The 20172-nt window shown below is 52.1% G+C and overlaps 1 protein-coding gene across 3 annotated transcripts in view; it reads left to right on the forward strand.

The window, feature by feature from the left end:
* slit3 (slit homolog 3 (Drosophila)) overlaps positions 1–20172 on the forward strand; it is a 118477-nt gene that overhangs the window by 90191 nt on the left and 8114 nt on the right. For all 3 annotated transcript variants that reach the window (XM_035532272.1, XM_035532273.1, XM_035532274.1), the window contains 15 exons: positions 2403–2477; positions 3133–3276; positions 4662–4805; positions 7253–7416; positions 9358–9493; positions 10929–10997; positions 11251–11322; positions 11518–11589; positions 12249–12320; positions 12935–13098; positions 13481–13605; positions 15545–15642; positions 16171–16310; positions 18450–18543; positions 18813–18950. In XM_035532272.1, the coding sequence (XP_035388165.1) occupies positions 2403–2477; positions 3133–3276; positions 4662–4805; positions 7253–7416; positions 9358–9493; positions 10929–10997; positions 11251–11322; positions 11518–11589; positions 12249–12320; positions 12935–13098; positions 13481–13605; positions 15545–15642; positions 16171–16310; positions 18450–18543; positions 18813–18950 (1707 nt within the window). The remainder of the gene's footprint in view (positions 1–2402; positions 2478–3132; positions 3277–4661; positions 4806–7252; positions 7417–9357; positions 9494–10928; positions 10998–11250; positions 11323–11517; positions 11590–12248; positions 12321–12934; positions 13099–13480; positions 13606–15544; positions 15643–16170; positions 16311–18449; positions 18544–18812; positions 18951–20172) is intronic.

A 20172-nucleotide genomic window follows, 5' to 3' on the forward strand; every position in this document is an offset into this window, starting at 1 on the left:
ATACAGATATACACAGATACAGATATACACAGATACAGATATATATATATACACAGATACAGATATATATATATATACACATATACAGATATACACATAGACACATATACACATAGACAGACCAGGTTTTAGCCTGTTCATAGCGAATAAAGAAGGGAAGCGTCTGATGGAAAGTGCAGTAAAAGATTTGTTTATTATGTTTGTTCTTTTCACTCTTTTATTTTTATTTTTATTTTGACTTCATGTCAAAATGTTTAAGAACCCACTCCAAACGTCCTATAGACAGGGTCCAAACAGCAAATACCGAACAGGGAAGACCAAACAGCAGGCACCAAACAGTAAACACCACGGCATGCCCCAAACAATAAACACCGAACAGTAAACACCACGGTGTGCCCCAAACAATAAACACCAAACACTAAACAGCGAGTTCCCGTGGCCAGCTAAACTGAACTCCAGCCATCTAGATCAGCAGGCCTTATATACTGGCAGGACACACCTATGCATCAGTGGGACCCATTTACCATGAACCTCTGCTTCACAGTCTGCCTGTAACAGTCCTTAAAGCATCTAGACAAAGCAAAGGTTCGTCACAGCATACACACTCCACGTGATCTCTTCTGTCATCCCTTACTAGGGTTGGAGAACAAAATCAGATATCAATATGGCACCCATCCCTATATAACTGGTATTTACCAGACCAACGCGCGAGGCAGAGTTCGATGCCTCATTTCCATGCAACTTAAAGTTCAGCCAAAAATAACATTCCCATGTAATTTTTTTTCTTTTTATTGCCTCAGATCGACCGAGAGTTTTTTGGAGTTCATCTTTTGCTTCTTTAGTTTAGAGCAAAAGATGATAACGTTGGTAACAAAGAATGGAAGTCAACAGCAATGGTAACAGCCATCGTAGAATTGCAGAGTTGCGTGTTCACAGACTTCTTTCAACCTGTTGAAAGCGCGTCCAGGGTACTGGCCACAGCCCTGTCCTAAAACACATGGACTGGTCTGTGAGGCATTTTTTAACACCTGCATGCGGTCTGAGCAGGTGGCGAGAAGTTTGTGGGCATGTATTTATGAAGGTTATGTGGGTTTCTGTTGATTTCCCGTGTTCCCTAACAATGTTAGCAGTTTGCAACTTTTGTTCCAAAGAAACACAACTTGTCCTCCAGACATGTCTAATCGACTACATATGGTGTAATTTTATTTTTCACAAAATCAAAAAAAGACCCCTTTAAACGGCTGAGCCGTCGATTGCAATATTTGCCCTCCAGTGCTCCAAAACAGACACTAAACAATGATTAATTGAAGTATGTCACGTTGCCATCGCTAGTTAACATCACACTTGCATAAATGCCTAAAGCTAAATGGTCTAAAGTGTGGTTGAAGAATATACTTTGAAGTTCAAATTTTTCTTAGCAATACCTCCTTAAAAGACCTCCTTTAATGTTTTATTTTTAAGTGCCGCTTCTAACAGTGTTTAGGCACCTGCGCACGGATACCCAGCGAGATACCCAGCCCTATTCCTCACTTCTCCCTCACATATCTGACCTCTCTCTCTCCCTGGTCTCTCCCCGGCCCCTCTCCCCGTGGTCTCTCTTTCTTGTCTCTCTCTGGGCAGGCTCCCAGCTCCGGCTGAGGCGTGGGGAACGCTACAGGCTTCTCCCGGGCCTTCAGCCCTGCGCCACGCTGGGTCTGTCCCCCAGATATCACTTGCCCTTCGTCCCCGGAGCAGAGGACACGTCACGTCACACTCTTCCCCTCTGCAGACTCGTCCGCTTCGCTCATCCATCACCCCCTGACACCTCCCCCCCTCCCTCCCTCCCTCCTGCTCAGCTTTTCTCTCTCCCGTCTGCAGTGCGGCTGCTTATTTATGGAGCACTCGCGGAGGGGCCGGCAGTGGGCCCTCTGTGTCTGCGCGTCCCCTTCCTCCGCTGCGTCCCGCTTGCCATCCCCGAGTGCTCGCGCGTCCTCCCCGCCGTCCACGCCTGGAGAACGGACCCGATGACTTTAAAAAAAAAACAAAACAAAAAAACTCGCTTTTCACTCTCCTCCTTCCATTCAGCCTCGACATTCCTCTTTCATCCTGTCGTTCTGCCTTTGCGTCGTCCCATCTCACCATCTCGGCCCACGTCACACCCAGGCCCACGCGCAGGTGTGTAGACCAGCGTAACATGGCACTGCTGTTGGGCGAGCAGGGATCGAATACCAACGTCTCCGCGCGTCTCGGAGCCATGACGTGCTCTCGCTGCGGCTCAAGGCTTCTTTTCCTTTTTCCACCTCCTCTTTGCTACGACTTTATCTCCGTTCCACGCTGCGTTATGAGTCATCCTCACCGGTGTGCCATTAAACTCTCTCTCTCTGTCTCCCCTCCCTCTCTCTTTGTAATCCCGTCTTCACCAGGCGCCTGAACGACAATGAGATCTCATCCCTGGAAGCCGCGGGAGCCTTTAAGAAGCTGCCAAACCTACGCAAGATGTACGTCTTTTTTTTTTCTTTTTTCTTTTTTTAAGAGGCACGGGGCCGAGGGGCCGAGGGGCCGGGGGGGGGGGCGTTTCCACGACAGCACCGCGAGCCGCACACGGGACAAAAGCGACGGATTACCCCGGCCAAACGGGTGCAGGCTTGGTGGGGTATTCCACCCGCCCACCCACCCGCCTGGGCGGCGGACAACAGCAGCGGTCCCTCACAGAAAGAGGACCGCTGATTTATCAGACACGAAATTGCTTATGACCCTGCACTGTCAGGATGGTTATAAATGAGCGCCCTCTCAAACATCCCCACGCACGCTTTCCTGAGGCCCCGATTACAATCGGCTAGTGAATCACCAGAACACACCAGAGATAACACCATGCCAGAAATCATAAGTGAGCGTTTAGGACATGATTACAAATGAAGAACATATTAAACTCTTGGTGGCGAGCCAGTAATGTATTCATCCGTTTTGCAATTTTGCCAAAGAACTGCGCGGACGTGTCTTCTGCGTGGACCATTGGGACTCGTTGACAAATTGGACAACCAAAACAAATAAAACTCGCCGACAGTGACATGTTAATATTTTTAAGGCGTCAGAGGATTGTGGGGATTAACGAGGCGCTCAATAAATTCTGTTCTTTTTGTTGCTTCGTTCCAGAAACCTGAGCAACAACAAGCTGCGCGAGATCCAGGAGGGCGCGTTCGACGGGGCGTCAGGCGTGCTAGAGCTGCTCCTTACTGGAAACAAGCTGCAGGCCGTACACGGGCCCATGTTCCGGGGCCTGAGCGGCCTCAAGACCCTGTGAGTACAACCACCCTCTCCCTGCACCCCCCCTCCGTACGACCTCCCAAGGTGAGGGGGCGTGGTTTCACCGTGCGGCCGCACGTATGCCGTGGGGCTCGGACGGGTCCGCTCGTCTATTTTGGGGGGGAGGAGATGCATGTTGCAGGAAATTCCGTCCGTAGGTTAGGGACCAGCATGCACTGGAAGAAGCAAACTTCGCTCATCCAATTAAGACGGCAACCGCACCAACCCAAACCAGGAGTCCCAGCGTAACGAGCTGCCTGGTGCACCATTAAAGCACCAGCCAGAGCTCCTGGCAGTTCGAGGGACCGCGTGCGGGCCCCCGCCGCCTGCTTAATTAGCCAAATTGGAGAGAGAGGAGTGTACAGTCTCAAATGAATAGAATCATGGCGGGCAATATTGAGTTTCGTGCCTTTTAAATCCCGGGAACATGGCAGCCAAATTGAGTTTGCCTGTCTGGGGTCACTAACGTCACATCTGCAGCGGTTCAGGTTTTCATCCCTGAAGCCTCTGGTTTGCATTTGGTCCATTTGCACAGCTGGACTCCTTTTAGAGGCCCAAGATTAGTCTGGCTTCCCCCCCGTTCACCACACCGCACACGTGCACATACACACACACACACACACACACACACACACACACACACACGCTCACGCTCAGTTGAACAGGCTACTTTCTTCTTCCAGCCTTACAGATTCTCAGGAAGATATTGCATGGTTGACTTAGGGCACTAGCCAGAACAACACACACACACACACACACACACACACACACACACACACCCCCACTTGTAATGTTCCAAAAGCCTCAAAACCTGTCTGACAGCTGAGCTCCCTTCAGACTGCCAGTAGGTGGGCTCTGGGCGGGCCTTAGCTCCCAGAGCCTATCATTCCTTCCACCTGTCCGACGCATGCCGGCTCCCCGTGCAATTCCCCTCCAACCATGTGTGGCGCACACCTGAGTGCGCACGCACGTATGCACACACGTGTGTGTACGTCTTTGTTGGTTTGCGCGTGCGTGTGTGTTTGCGCCTGTGTGTGTGCGTGCACGCCACGTGCTAAACGTCGGTATACAGTGGAATGCTTGATTGCTTCCGTCCAACCTTCACACACTGATTAACACATTCATGCTCACGTGTCTTACCTCTCTGTGTCGCATGGGTGTGTGTGTGTGTGTGTGTGTGTGTGTGTGTGGTGTGTGTGTGTGTGTGTGTGTGTGTGTGTGTGTGTGTGTGTGTGTGTGTGGTGTGTGTGTGTGTGTGGTGTGTGTGTGTGTGTGTGGTGTGTGTGTGTGGTGTGTGTGTGTGGTGTGTGTGTGTGGTGTGTGTGTGTGTGTGTGTGGTGTGTGTGTGTGTGTGTGTGGTGTGTGTGGTGTGTGTCCAGGATGCTAAGGAGCAACCAGATCACCTGCGTGGACAACGCCACCTTCACAGGCCTTGGCTCCGTGCGCCTGCTCTCGCTCTATGACAACCACATCTCCACCATTGCTCCAGGGGCCTTCTCCACCCTCCACTCCCTCTCCACCATGTAAGTGCTCCGCCCGTCAACGCGCAGACACAAAAACGCTCAGACCGCCAAAGAACAAGACAAAGGCGAAAAGGATCGGAAAGTAAGCCGCCCTCTGAGCGCGAGCGCGGCCCGGGCTTTTTGCGAGATTAGAGCTCGCTTATTCCGTGTTATTCTGTAACGCAAAAAACGTAAGATCACAGGATCTCACAAAGTCATTTGTCACGCAGCCATCGCAGCGGGACGGAGGTCCCGGGTCACCCTTTGAGCCGACGATTTGAGTGGCGCGGGGTTAAAAACTGCGCTCTGCTGCGGTCCGCGGTGCGGAGACGTTAAACACTGTTATCGCAGCAGGCCGAGCACGGGGGCCGGGCAGACTGCTCCTTTGTCTTCACGCGTTATTGTTTGCAGGTGCTTTTTCGGTTCCTGGGGTCACCTTCTCTGCTTCCCAGCTTTTTCCCTTAGATATCTAATGTCAGGATTTTGGTTTGGCTGTCTCCATCCATGGCCAATGACAGAGAAGGATCAAAGGAGGCGGCTGCAGATGTTTCTTCGCTAGGAAACGGCGTTCTTTGATGGCGATGTCCGGAACATTCCAAACCCATTAAAATGACAAAACGGTACAACGCTAGGGTTAGCGCTAGGGTTCCGAGTGCTTGAACTACAGTATTTGTTCATTATTAAAAGAGTCCAACATAATGTTGCGGATTTGAACCTATGAGGGCAATTAGAAATGATTTTTTAATGACATTCAGAATTGCCAAGGATTTTGTCGCCTTTTGGACTGAAAATTGTGTAGTAGTGCAGTGTTCCGTGTTTGAAGACATTGGAAGAGTACAAACGCGCGGTACCGACACATCCAGCAAACCAGTCTAAATTACTAAAATTGCCTTCAGGTAGAACGTTTCTTGAAACGTGGAATCAATCGGACCAGAGTATACACTTGTAGGTCTGCGTGTGCCGGTCTTTTTTTCTGATTTTGCTTTAAACAAGTGTTTTTTGTTTTAAAAAAACCAAAGATTTGGCTCATGGTCACAGGAGTGACACGCAGGTTTCCAGGAAGGAGAGAGTTCTGTTTGTTGACTCGTTTGTTAGGGCTGGCCCTGCCAGCTGTGTGGAAGGCTAGGACTAATGAGCCTCTCAGGCGTGGCTGCATTGATCTGAAGGAGAGCCTACGAGCACGCCTAGCAGGCTGACTCGCGGCGCGCGTGATCTGTGAAGCGCAGGCGACAGGTTTTAATTAGGATGCATTTCTGAACTGTGTCGGGGATGAGGGCGGTACTCATTTGTCTGCATTTGTCGTTGGCACAATAAAGACGAGTTGAATCAAAGCACCCTCTCTCTCTCACTCTTCTCTCTCTGTCTGTCTGTCTGTCTGTCTGTATTTTTAGTTGCTTAGTGTTGGAATGGATCAGTTTGTGTCAGCTGCAAGGTAATTAGAGAGAGAGAGAGAGAGAGAGAGAGAGAGAGATATCCAGCTGTTCTCTCACCACCTTTGTGCATTTTGGCTCTTTACCCAGCTGCTTGCCCCTCCTCCACACAGGTTACTAGACTGTTGCTGAGATTGGGGATTAGGTTCAGTAAAGGTCGCTTTCTTTCCAGCTACTCATTATCAACAAATCGTTCTAGGCTGTCCCACGGCTTTTATGGTTTTTTCAATGGGTTCTCCATCTGCCTTTGTCATTGGAGAATGTCAGTATAAGCCTCTCTCTCTCACCCTCTCTCTCTCTCTCTCTCTCTCTCTCTCTCTCTCTCTCTCTCTCTCTCTCTCTCTCTCTCTCTCTCTCTCTCGCTTTCTCTGAAGATAATGAACCTATTTGGTTTTGTGTTGTTTATGGAGCACAGCCTGAATAATTAAAGGCAGACACATGGCGGGTCGGCTCTGCTACCCAGTGTCTGTCAGCGGCGCGCTCGAAGGTCGGCTCGCGTAATTAAGCCGCGCCCTTGGCTGGAGCGGAACGGTGTCTCTCCACCCGTTCCCATCCAAGGTGCTCCGCCCGGCCTGCCATGGGCGAGCCCTGTCCGGACCCCTGCTACTCCAGTCCCCCAGCCCCCCACGGCTGTCCTCTCACGGCTGAAAATTTAGGAGTCAGGTCCCTGTAGCCCCCCTGGACCCTCCGAGCTCCCTTGAAAGAGGACACTTGAAAAATGGATCAATAAGCCGACTCTGAAGGCCCCACTCCTGTGGTTAGCATAGCCTTCTGGGAAACGGAGTTCAGCGCCTGGATCGGGCTGTCACTGATAGGAAGGTGTTTCTTGTGTTCCTGCCATGACCTTCTCCTGTAGCCTTCAAGATGAAGATAAATCACAAACACCTTACAAACTACATCACAAACACCTTACAAACTACATCACTGCTCTTCAATGAAGGTCAGCACTAAATCTGCAGTTGTTGTACATGAACAACAAAAACGTTTTGACTCGCTGACCGGGCCGGACGGCTCTCTCCTCCCCTCCCGTGTGCGCAGTAACCTGCTGTCCAACCCGTACGTGTGCGACTGCCACCTGGCCTGGCTGGGGTTGTGGCTGAAGAAGACGCGGGTGGTCAGCGGAAACCCCCGCTGCCAGAAGCCTGCCTTCCTGAAGGAGATCCCCATACAGGACGTGGCCACGCCCGACTTCACCTGCGAAGGTACGCAGCCAGGCATCCTGCCGGCGCGGGTCTGGCTTCCTGACAGGTCGGATGCTCTGAGAGACCCTCCCCGTCACGGGCGTGCTGCCGCCGCACTGTTCGTTAATGCCGTGTGTGTGTGTGTGTGTGTGTGTATACACTGAGAACAACAACATAAGGCTAAACTGATTTGCACGGAGGTTTTTTTTGGCAGTTTGAAGAGGCCCAGTCGAGGTAAAATGGGCCTCGTTCCGTCTGCTTTCTCCAGTCCACACCATGTTTCTCTCTCTCTCTCTCTCTCTCTCTCCCTCCATCTCTCACATTTTTCTCCCTCTCTCTGTCCCGCTCTTTATTGGCATGAAGGTAATAAGATACACTGTTGCCGAATGAGTTAACAAGAAACACATAAACATAAACATAACATAAATAAGAGGAAGGTAATATTATAGATTGGAACAGAACAGCCGAAACTCGGGAGAGATGCATATCATTTTCATACAAAATCCATTTCTAGTGGAAACATATTTAGAGCATTCTGTTAGGAAGAGCTCAGCTCTGTCTCCACCAATGGGAGCTCACGGTGAGAGCACAGCCAGGCCTCTCTGGGTAACAGCTCTGTCTCCACCAATGGGAGCTCACGGTGGGAGCACAGCCAGGCCTCTCTGGGTAACAGCTCTGTCTCCACCAATGGGAGCTCACGGTGGGAGCACAGCCAGGCCTCTCTGGGTAACAGCTCTGTCTCCACCAATGGGAGCTCACGGTGAGAGCACAGCCAGGCCTCTCTGGGTAACAGCTCTGTCTCCACCAATGGGAGCTCACGGTGAGAGCACAGCCAGGCCTCTCTGGGTAACAGCTCTGTCTCCACCAATGGGAGCTCACGGTGAGAGCACAGCCAGGCCTCTTTGGGTAACAGCTCTGTCTCCACCGCTGAGAGCTCATGTAATCTCGATTTAGGGCAAAATAGCATTGAAGTCTTTGTTGGCGATGTGCATTTTCAGTGCAGTGGGTGATGTTATTGTGTTTTTCATTGGTTGGGATGATTTTGGCCTTGAGCGTGTGGTCAGGCTGACTAATGTTGTTGATGTTGTTGAGTTTTAGGTTGCTGGGGCTGAGGGGTCTCCTTCACATGTTCAGCTCATGACTGGCCAGTGCTTTATAGTGGAGTGAATGGGAGTCACTAGAGTTGATATGCTTCCAGAAATGTAGAGATCTTTTCTAAATATTTACTAAAATGTTAAATATCTCTCACTCTCTCCCTCTTTCTATACCTCTCTCTCTCCCTCCCTGTCATTCCCTCGCTCCCTCCCTCCTGGTGCTGTGTGCAACCTGTTGTTGTTGTTGTTGTTGTTGTTGTTGGAGCGCTCCTGCTCCTCTGTACCTCCATTGAACTCTTAATTCCCTGGTTCCGTATTAATCCGGAGGGCCACTCAGGCCCTTAGCAGATAGTGTCTCCCCGGCCAGGAGGGAGCACGGGAGCTCCGCCTGGGGAAGGCGGAGACCCGCCCCAGCCAACAGCAGCATTTAACGTAGGAGCCTTAATTCCCGCGTGCCATTCCGCCTGTCAGGAGGGAGCACTTCCAGCGCCGACTGTCGGATCGCCGCGGCATGTGGCCAGCAGGGCTCTTTAGGGAAGAACTCTGCTCAAATCAGTTTTGGCCCAGTTGTGCGAACACACACACACACACACACACACACACACACAGACACACAGACACAAGCGCCATCGCACCTGTCTGTGTTCTCGGTGCCATTCTGTTCTTTTTTTCTCCATTTCTCTTTTTCGGACCCTCTCTCTTATTTATGAACATCTATATTAAACCTTTGTCAGCGACGTGCGATTTTTCTTTTCAGGGTGCGACGTCTCGATAAAGAAGCATTAAGAATTAAACGTTCCCCGTACACCTTCCTTTCTGTCTCGCCCTCTGAACGCGTGTCTGTCTCCCTCTCCCTCTCTCTGAGCAGGTGTCGAAGACAACGCCTGCCTGCCGCCGGTTCCGCGCTGTCCTGAGCCGTGCACGTGCGCAGATACGGTGGTGCGCTGCAGTAACCGTGGCTTGCGCGCCCTGCCCAAGAGCATCCCCAAGGACACCACTGAGCTGTAAGCCCTCTCCCTCCATCCCTCTCTCCATCCCTCTCTCCCTCCCTCTTCTCTCCTCCTGCTACCTTTCTTTCTCTCCCTCCCTCTCTCTCCATCCCTCCCTCCTCTCGCTACCTCTTTCTCTCCCTCCCTCTCTCTCCATCCCTCCCTCTCCTCTCGCTACCTCTCTTTCTCTCCCTCCATCCCTCTCTCCCTCCCTCCTCTCTCCTCTCGCTACCTCTCTTTCTCTCCCTCCCTCTCTCTATCCCTCCCTCTCTTTCTCTACCTCTCTTTCTCTCGCTACCTCTCTTTCTCTCCCTCCCTCTCCTCTCCCTCCCTCTCTCTATCCCTCCCTCTCTTTCTCTACCTCTCTTTCTCTCGCTACCTCTCTTTCTCTCCCTCCCTCTCTCCCTCCCTTGTTCTAATTCACTTTGCCTCTTTTTTTCCCTCTGCTGGTCCTGTTGCTCACATTATTCTGTCAGCTTTCTTTCTTTTTCTGTGGTTGCCTCACCGGTTACCTCACCGGTTACCTCGACGGTTGCGTCAACGGTGTTGAACCCCAGCTGGCCACGGGCTGTTCCAGTAATGCGCTTGCTAGGAGTGCTGTAGTCTCCTCTGTCTCCTGTTACATGAACCCAGCACCACATCAGAGGGGATGTCCAGTCCTGCCATGGCCACGGTCCCGCAGGGAGTGTCCTGCTGGGAATGTCTGAGGCGGGACCCTCCGAGCCATTCAGCAGAGCATGGCTCTTTCCATTCCTTTAACACAGGCTGAGAGAGAGAGAGAGAGAGAGAGAGAGAGAGATGGGTAGACTTTAAAAAGTGACTCTATTTAAGGTTCCATCTACCTATTCTATCAGTGTGTGTGTAATGATAGACTCCAGTGTGCGCGCGTGTGTGTGTGTGTGTGTGTGTGTGTGTGTGTGTGTGTGTGTGTGAGAGAGAGAGACTAGACTCCTCTCCTAGTCTTTACTGACAGGCTTCATTAGCCCTCTGTGTGATATTGAGCTGCTTGAAGCCTCCATCTGCTGCCTGCGCCTCTGTCTTTGTCAATGAACCACACACTCTCAGCCGCCTGGACTGCTCAACACACACACACACACACAAACACACACACAGGCACAAGCCATACCGACTTTGACAGTACTGCCTACACACCGCATTCTTGAGCTGGTACCAGCATGGCGGCATATAAAGAGCCATAATGCACCAGAACGCAAAGCCCCTCCCACAGGCAGGCGTGACTATACCCACCATGCAGCCTCCGGCTCTCTCTCGAGCAGCGCCGGCTTCCCATTCACCAAGCCTCTCTGGCTATAATTTCTGCCTCCCCCACGCCTCCTGGCAATGGCCGACGCCTCGTACGTCTGGCTGCGGAGTGGTTGTGATGTGTGACGCGTGTGTGTGTGTGTGTGTGTGGCGCTTAGTAAGAACACGTTTGTCTTCCATGGCACAGGTACCTGGAAGGAAACCTGCTGACAGCCGTCCCTAAGGAGCTGGCGCACCTGAAACAGCTCATGCTTGTGTAAGTCTCTCCATTCCTCCAAACCCAAACAAAATCACCTTGACGTCCTTCCACCTCGTGTCCAGCTGTCGAGCCACTGTGGATAAACGGACATTTTGTTAACTAGAAGTTGCCAGATAACGTTCGAGCACCTTGAAGGCTGATTTGATGTGTTTTATTAGTGGTGTAAAGCAGTGAGGCATGGGATTTGTCCGTGTGTTTGGTTAATCGTGTGTGTGTGTGTGTGTGTGTGTGTGTTTCTCGTGCTCCACAGGGACCTGAGCAACAACAGCATCAGCTCCCTCACTCCTCTCGTTTTCAACAACATGACTCGGCTCTCCACACTGTGAGTCACCGTGGCTACTGTCTGCTGCACGACGCTGACAACATCCGCAACGCGGCGTCGGTGTGCGTGTGAATTTGGATGTGTGGGAACATAAATGTCTGGGTGTAATATCACTCCCTGTGTGTGTGTGTCTCTCTCTCTCTTTCTCTCTCTCTCTCTCTCTCTCTCTCTCTCTCTCTCTCTCTCGGTCTGCAGTATCCTGAGTTATAATCAGATCCGCTGTGTGCCGGTGCATGCGTTTGATGGACTGCGCTCACTGCGACTGTTGTAAGTCCTCTTCCTGCTTCCACCTATGAAACACACACACACACACCCACACACACACACACACCCAGCTTTATTATCTTATTAGGTGACTGTGAAACAGAGCAGGTTTTGGAAGGAAAATGAGTTTCTGACCTCTGCAGGTTCGACCCCCACTATATGGAGAAAGAGATTCCCCCCCCCCTCTTCTCCACACCCATCACTCACTCTTAAGGTCAGTCTGGAGGTTATCAGGAGCTCTTAGGCTCTGCCTCTGCAGCCCTGTTGTGGCAGCAGGACATGGTGGCCCCACTACCAGGCATCACTCTCAGTTGCTCATTTCCCAGAATGCCCCTGGGGCACCTCTGGCATGGCCTCAGCGGTGCAGGGCTGTACGGTCACAGGGTCTGATTGCTGTTAGACTGACACCTCTTCAGACCTTTCTGTGTGTGTGTGTGTGTGTGTGTGTGTGTGGCTTCAAATGAGGGCAGTGGAATAAGCAGGACAAAGTGACACAGTGTACTCTACACACGATGAATTTTCAGTGCTCAGTCCCTGAGCGTCGGAGCAGAGCTCTTCAGCAGAGCCCCCGTCCCGTCCTCCCGTCCTCTGGGGGGTGCCAGCGAGAGCTGCTCAGCACTCCACGTTATCTTGTTTTCAATTCCTCCTTTCTTCTCTTTCAGAACACTCCACGGAAACGACCTTTCAACTATTCCAGAGGGAGCCTTCAACCACTTGACATCTCTGTCTCATCTGTGAGTGTGTGCAAGCCCATGCAAATATGCTCGCTCGCTCTCTCTCTCTCTCTCTCTCGCTCTCTCTCTCTATTAATGACAGGCTCTCAGCATCAAACTCGGAAACTCACTCCGATTTTTACGACCCATAGAGGTTTGCCTTCATTACCGGGCACGACCTGGAAGTGGAAGGAGTGAGTGAGCAGCGTTCCTAAAGAGCCCCAAAGCACCTCCCCCCCCCCCGGGAATCTTTGTAAAATGTTATTACCGCTAAAAGGCATCCGTCAGCGAGCGCTTCTGACCAGTTTATTCTCTTCGCCTGTGGCTCCTGAGTTACCAGAGGGCAGCCATTACCGGCCCCGACAAAAAGGCTGGCTCTTCTGGAGAAGGGCCCTCTGTTTCATTAGCAAGAGAGCGAACGGAAGCACCTTCCCCTGCTCTTTAGCAGATGAAGAGGTTCCCTTTGTGCCTTGAAGTAGGATGCACAAGTGTGGGCGTGTGTGTGTGTAGGAGCTTGTGTGCAGGGTATTGTGATGAACTCTTGTTCGGCTGTGCGTGGGGCTAAACCATCTTCCTTGATGTGCGTGCACGTGTGTGTGTGTGTGTGTGTGTGTGTGTGTGTGTGTGCGAGACAGGGCGCTGGGTGCCAACCCCCTGTACTGTGACTGTGAGCTGCGCTGGCTCTCCCAGTGGGTGAAGGCGGGCTTTAAGGAGCCTGGCATCGCCCGCTGCAGCGGGCCGTCCGACATGGCTGACCGCCTGCTGCTGACCACGCCCCTCAACCGCTTCCAGTGCAAGGGTAAGTCTCTCCTTCCACCACCCTACACCTCTATTCCTATCTTTCTTCCTTCCTTTCCCCCCCTCTCTCTCTCTCTCTCTCTCTCTCTCTCTCCCCCCATCTCTCTCTATTTCTGTCCCTCTCCCACAGCAAGAACCAAGCAGCCAACTGAAAGATTTAGACCCCAGAAACCCCAGAAAACCAATTAGCAGAGCCAGAGGATTGATGGGAGGTTAGTGGCAAGATTAAGGGGATTTTTAAAATATATTTGGACAGAGCGGTACTTAAAATAGTGGTGGTCTTAGCGCAAATGGCCTTCATCCCGTGTCCCGCCGGTAGACCTCCACCCCCCGGTTCTGTCTCCCTCCTCTGGACACACTCCCTCTCCCTCTGTATCTCGCAGGGCCCGTCGATCTGCACCTGATGTCCAAGTGCGCCCCCTGCCTGGCCAGCCCCTGCCAGAACAACGGCACGTGCGTCGGCGACGTCACGGGCTCCTACCGCTGCTCATGCCCATTCGGCTACAAGGTGAGTGAGGCTCCGCCTTCTGCGCGAACCACGCAGCCCTCTGAAATGTGCATATCCTTGCAGGAGTGCAAAAGGTTGCTGCCATCACTCTTCCTAAGCGCGCTCGATATATCGGAGGCTTCTCTGCTCATGCATACGCAACGCTGAGCGAGAGATCAATGAAAAAGCGCTGACTTGGCTGAGTGCAGCTTTGAAGTCCTAATCAGGGTGTTTTTTTCCGGCTAAACTACACATCGGTCTGTCTGCGCATATTACCGGGAAGCGTTAGGAGATCGAGGCTGTCTCCGGCATGCAGATCAGTCCAAACGGGGCTCATCCATTCATTTCTTACCGTTTGGGGGTAGAATGATGAGCAGTCTGCTGTAGATCAGCGTGAGACATCCGGGGCTTTGCAGGGTATTTGGTTTGAGTGTGTGTGTCCACGCCTGTGTCTGTGTGGGGTGTGGATTCCCGTGTGAAGTGAGTGTTTGTGAGTGTCTGTGGAGTGACGTGTGTGTGTGTGTGTGTGTGTGTGTGTGTGTGTGTGTGTGTGTGTGTGTGTGTGTGTGTGTGTGTGTGTGTGTGTGTGTGTGGCCCTGTACCTTTGCTATTACAAAGATACCCTTTCCCTCAGTGTTCAGCCACTTTTAAATGCCTTTGATCAGTGACTTGTGAGGTCCTTTAAAGAATTTCTTCTTTCTGTGTGTATTTCATGTTTGTTTGGGTGTGTGTGTGTGTGTGTGTGTGTGTGTGTGTGCCCTGACAGCAACATGTAATCATTAGCCTTTTGTTTGATTATGGGATTCCTCTCAGTGTCCTGCTGCAGTGGAACTGATAAGAACTTAACCTTTAGGCCGCTATAACACAAAACCAGTGACTCTTTTTTAATTAAAATATCTAGACCCAAGGTGAGCGCGTGCGTGCGTGCGTGTGTGCGTGGGTACGTGCGTGGGTACGTGTGTGTGTGTGTGTGTGTGTGGGTGCGTGCGTGTGAGCACATGTGTGTGTGTGTGTGTGTGAGAGTGCGTGGGTGGGTGTGTGTGTGTGGTTGTTTGCCAGACTCTCTCATTTTCGACAGCCTTCAGTCGGTTGGCTTTCCTCGCCTTCTCTCGTCTTCCTGTGGTCTAGATTAATTAAAAGGTGTGAAGAGAATCAATCACAAATGCTAGCGTGTGTGTGTGTGTGTGTGTGTGTGTGTGTGTGTGTGTGTGTGTGTGTGTGTGTGTGTGAGAGAGAGAGAGGGAGAGAGAGAGAGAGAGAGAGAGAGGGAGGGAGGGAGAACACAGTAGCTATTAGTGGAGGTGAGGACATACGCATGGATGGGTGTCTTGTAACTGAAACAGGGAGAGAGAGAGAGAGAGAGAGAGAGAGAGAGAGAGAGAGAGAGAGAGAGAGAGCGCAAAAGCATGGATGGGTGTCTTGGTGTAACTGAACCAGGCAGAGAGGGAGAGTCAAACGTGTCTGGGTCCATCAGCAAACCCCCATATCAACATAATTCGCCTTTTCCCACTTCTGCACCAAGATGTGGGAGACAGAAGCACAAACCAGGTGTGTGGGCTTACGGCGCTAAAGCTGCCGTGTCAGACTTTTAAAGGCCAGCGTCCCCACAAAGCACAGCCTGGCACAGCTGGGCGGGTGGCGGCGGTTTATCCAGAGAAATGCACTGTAGCAACAACTGGCTACATCTTCAGTGACATCAGAGACTCGCCATCCAACTCCAGCGCAAGCAGAAATGTGCATGGTTAAAGCTACAAACGTTGACTTTGTCATTCCGTAATTATCGCATTTTTCGTTTGTTCAGTGGTTTCCTATGTGAGTGTTTCAGCGTCATGCCTAGTCTCATTACGTGTACTCTGCTCTCAGAGTTATTGTCACGTTAATGTACAGCCTGACGCTCAGCCCGAGTCTCGAGTGAGGTGTTTGCAGCGGACGTAAATCCACCTCTGCTTGTCTCTCTCAGGGTCGCAACTGCGAGATCGTCATGAACGCCTGCCTCAGCCAGCCTTGTAGCAACGGGGGCACATGTCACCTCCCACCTGGCCAGGAGGGCCAATACAGGTACCCGCCAAGCCTCACCCGTTCCCTGCCGCGCCGTGCTCGTCCATGCTGGCAATCTCAACTCCGGGAACCTTAGAGTAGAGCTACTAAATGCATGTAGTTTTGATGATATTTGCCCGGGGCACTTTAAGAAACCAGGAGGCAGACAGGTTCGGTTTTATGTGCCAGTAAATTTCCTGCTTTCGGATGCTCTCCGCCTCCTAAATCACCCTGTAACCTTTAAGCACATGCAACTTTGCCCTTTTCTTCTGATTACCGAACGGCCCCGGCTGCTGCGGCCAGACAAAACAACAAACAAGCCGGCGTCGGGTCCTGCATTGACATTACAAAAAAAAAAAAAAGCAATGAAACGTCTCTGGAGTGCCGTTTGGGCGGAGTGGTGTCAGGGTGGCGTCAGCGGCGAGGGAGCGGCAGGTGATGTATCGGCTCATATACGCGCGCTGCCGTTCGAGGCTGAGGCACCGATCCGGCCGCAGCACCTGGGGGGCTTCACGGTGCCTCTCTTCTTCTCACTCTCCCCCACTACAGCTGCGCGTGCCCTCCCGGGTTCGAGGGCCAGCGGTGCGAGGTGAACCCTGACGACTGCGAGGACCACGACTGCGAGAACAATGCTACCTGCGTGGACGGCATCAACAACTACACTTGCGTGTGCCCCTCCAACTACAGAGGTAGGAGGCCCGCCACGTCCGTACGGCGGCCGGGTTGTAGCGGTAGGAGACCCGCTGCTACCCGGATGGGGAATTCCATCCGCACCGGCAACTTTGTCGCGGCGGTAACACGGTGTTTCGGCCTCGTTGGCCGTTTTTAGTTATAACCCTCGTCGTGTTTATCCGGCCACACGTTATACGCTAGGGTGGCTTTGGAGTAACACGGGACCCAGAAAGTGCCAGAAGGCAAAGCGTTTTTAAACGACTGGGCCTAATGCAGCTGTTTGGAACAGGCCATTTGGAGAGGGATCGTTGTAACTTTTACACCGTATGACCGAGAGGAGAGGAGACATGTAGCTGTTCTCAACAAGCCCTGTTATTACTGCAGAAAGTCTAATTGTAGCCTCCCCTGGGAGAGGGTGTGGAGTGTGTGTGTGGGTGCAGACACATATGCGCCTGTTTGTACGTGTGTGGTTTGTGTGTGTGTGTGTGTGTGTGCGCGCACGCCCACTCTGGTGCCAGGTTTGGACAGGAGAACACAGCTGTAGACTTGCGTTATACCCAACTGCTGGACAGCCCGTGTGAAAGGCAGGCGGGACAGGAAACCCCGTAGCAAGAACCCCTTCAAATGAACCGCTCCTTCTTTTCCTCCATCCCTGTGCCCTGCCCTGGCGTGTGTGTGGAAACACAACATTGCCACTGCAAAATGCACCTGTGCAGGAATGAAACAACCAGCGAGAGAAACCGAGCTCTAAAGGGAGGCGGACAAGCTAAGCCAGTGTCTTTGTGTTTGTCCCAGTGCATTTTGGGAACTGTAGTTTCAAAGTGAATGTGGCGCTCCACCGTGACCCTGAATATTTGGTTCGCCGACAACCTGCCCAGGGGCATGACCGACGCCGACTCCAAGCACAGACGGAACTTCCTGCGCCCATAGCCAGCCTCCTGCTCTTTAGAAGGGGTCAAAGGTCTGCCCTAGGCAGTGCTCCCTCCCTGGGTTACTGGGCTGATCTCTCCTCCCGCTGCGCTGCGGCGAGCAGCCCAACTGCAGGCTGCCTGACAGCCTCTGCCGGCCTCTGCTGGGCTGCCTGGCTGCCTGGCCCCGCCGGGGCCCCGGGGGGGAGGGCGGCTGGGCAGGCAGAGCTGGCAGCCTGGCCTGTTGCCTCCTGTCTTTTTCGGCACGGCGGTCTGCGCAGCGCTGAGGTACCGTGGAGTACCTCACACTTAAAGGGGATGAAGGGGATGGCCTGGAGGGCCTCAGGTAGGAAGTGTTGGAAGATAAGGGTGTGTGTGTGTGTGTGTGTGTGTGTGTGTGTGTGTGTGTCCAGTAGCAGGTGCAACAGGACAGAATCTGTACTGAAGGGAAGGCTCTAGCTGGCAGTGATCTTTTAGATCTTTTAGAGCAATAGGGGCCAGCTTGGCTACACACGCACACACATACACGCACACATACACGCACACACATACATGCACACACACACACATGCACAAGCGCACACGCATGCGCACACACACACGCACGCGCACACATGCGCATACGCACACATACACGCGCGCACACACACGCACACACACACATACACGCACACACACATACACGCGCACACACACACACACGCATGCACGCACACGTACACGCTCGCACACACACGCACACACACATACACGCACACACACGCACGCACACACACACACACACACGCACACACACATACACGCACGCACACACACACGCACGCACGCACACGTACACGCTCGCACACACACGCACACACACATACACGCACACACACACACGCACGCACGCACACACACACACACACACGCACGCACACACACACACACACACACACACACATACACGCGCGCACGCACGCGTTCGCCTGTTTTAGGTTGACATGCGACCCATCCCACCCCTTCCCACACCAGCTAACAGCGTAAAGACTAAAAGTGTCAGTGATCCTCTGAGGAGCCATCGAGCGCAGGCTGTGTGTTTGATCAAAGCCAAACACATCCCCCAACTGCTGGCTGACGTTTACACACACTATCACGTATGATCTCCAGAGCGTGCGAACAGCTATAGGTTCTTGTGTAAAAACAGATGTGAGAGAGGTTTGACAGTCTGTCTGTGTGTGTGTGTGTGTGTGTGTGTGTGTGTGTTAGGAGACCTGTGCGAGGAGGTGGTGGACCCCTGTCTCCTTGGCTTTGACCCTTGCCAACACGACTCTAAGTGCGTGCCCTTGGGTAGAGGATACAGGTGAGTGGCTCTGCTCCAGAGAGACCCATCTCCCATGACCTCTGCATTAAGGTCAGAGTTCAGGGGGCAGGCCTGTGTGAGTGCTCCAACAGATGTCAGGTCTGGTTCCATCTGCTGATCAGACAGCACAAGTGTGTAATTGCTCGCAAAATGTCTTAGTTAGAATCGAATTAGACATGCTTGAAAATATTTAATATGTTTTGACTACCACAAAGGGGTATGTTCAAAGTGTGCGTGCGTGTGTGTTTGTGTGTGTGCGCGTGCTGCAGATGTGAGTGTCTGCCAGGCTATGTAGGGCAGCGCTGTGAGCAGGACTATAATGACTGCGTAGAGAACAAGTGTCAGCATGGAGCAGAGTGTGTGGACGCCATCAACGGCTACACGTGTGTGTGCAAGGATGGCTTCAGGTGAGACACACACACACACACACGAACTCACATACGCTCCTACTGGCACACACAACAAATGCAGAATTAATGTTTGGATTAACTAACGTTTGTCGTTCTGCACCGTGCATCGTTTGGTCATTGTAAGTACAGCATTGACATAACACTGACATTAGAGAAGGCTACAAAAGAATCCCTGGGAATGAACGTTTTTACTGGGTGCTGGGAGTGTCTCTGGTCTCGGATGCTTCAGGCGAGTGCTCAGCGGGTGTCCTCTGGGTGTTTGGAGGATTTGCATCATTCACACTGTCCAGAAAATGCCAATCATTTTGGTCAAAATTAGACGGACCTGTGTTTAGCCATGTCACACGGAGGGACCATCACTGTGTTTGAATCTGGAATATGTAGCATATAATATTGCAGTAGCAGTATGATAGTGGTATCATGATTGAAATGGCCGTATATTTAGCAATATCACACAGTTCTAGGAAGTATTGCACCATTCATATGGCTCAGTAAGTGTCAGATTATTCCAAAATATACACACACATTCATATTCTCTCTCTCTCTCTCTCTCCCATACACACGCACACACACACACACACACACACACACACACACACACACACACACACACACACAGACTAACCTCCTGAGCTCCAGATGGTGCTTTATTATATGGCACTGGGCTGTCTCATCTGAGGCAAATGGCAGATGAATCTCCATGTGGCTAATTATAACGCTATAAGTGTGGGACTGCCCTGTGCATCAGAGTGAGGTGTGGTTATAGGTATTTGTGTGTGTGTGTGTGTGTGTGTGTATCTATGTCTATTGCATTCAGTGCCAGCAAGGAGCAGCTTGGCACAACCCATCATTATCTTCTGAGAGTGTTATGCAGTTTCTGCAGCCATTGGGTGCACGTTAGCTCTCTCTGCAGTGCTTAGCCCCTCCCCCTGCTCCAGGTGCACGTTAGCTCTCTCTGCAGTGCTTAGCCCCTCCCCCTGCTCCAGGTGCACGTTAGCTCTCTCTGCAGTGCTTAGCCCCTCCCCCTGCTCCAGGTGCACGTTAGCTCTCTCTGCAGTGCTTAACCCCTCCCCCTGCTCCAGGTGCACGTTAGCTCTCTCTGCAGTGCTTAACCCCTCCCCCTGCTCCAGGTGCACGTTCGCTCTCTCTGCAGTGCTTAGCCCCTCCCCCTGCTCCAGGTGCACGTTAGCTCTCTCTGCAGTGCTTAGCCCCTCCCCCT

Source organism: Electrophorus electricus, chromosome 12 (genome assembly GCF_013358815.1).
Source record: "Electrophorus electricus isolate fEleEle1 chromosome 12, fEleEle1.pri, whole genome shotgun sequence".
Taxonomy (NCBI): domain Eukaryota; kingdom Metazoa; phylum Chordata; class Actinopteri; order Gymnotiformes; family Gymnotidae; genus Electrophorus; species Electrophorus electricus.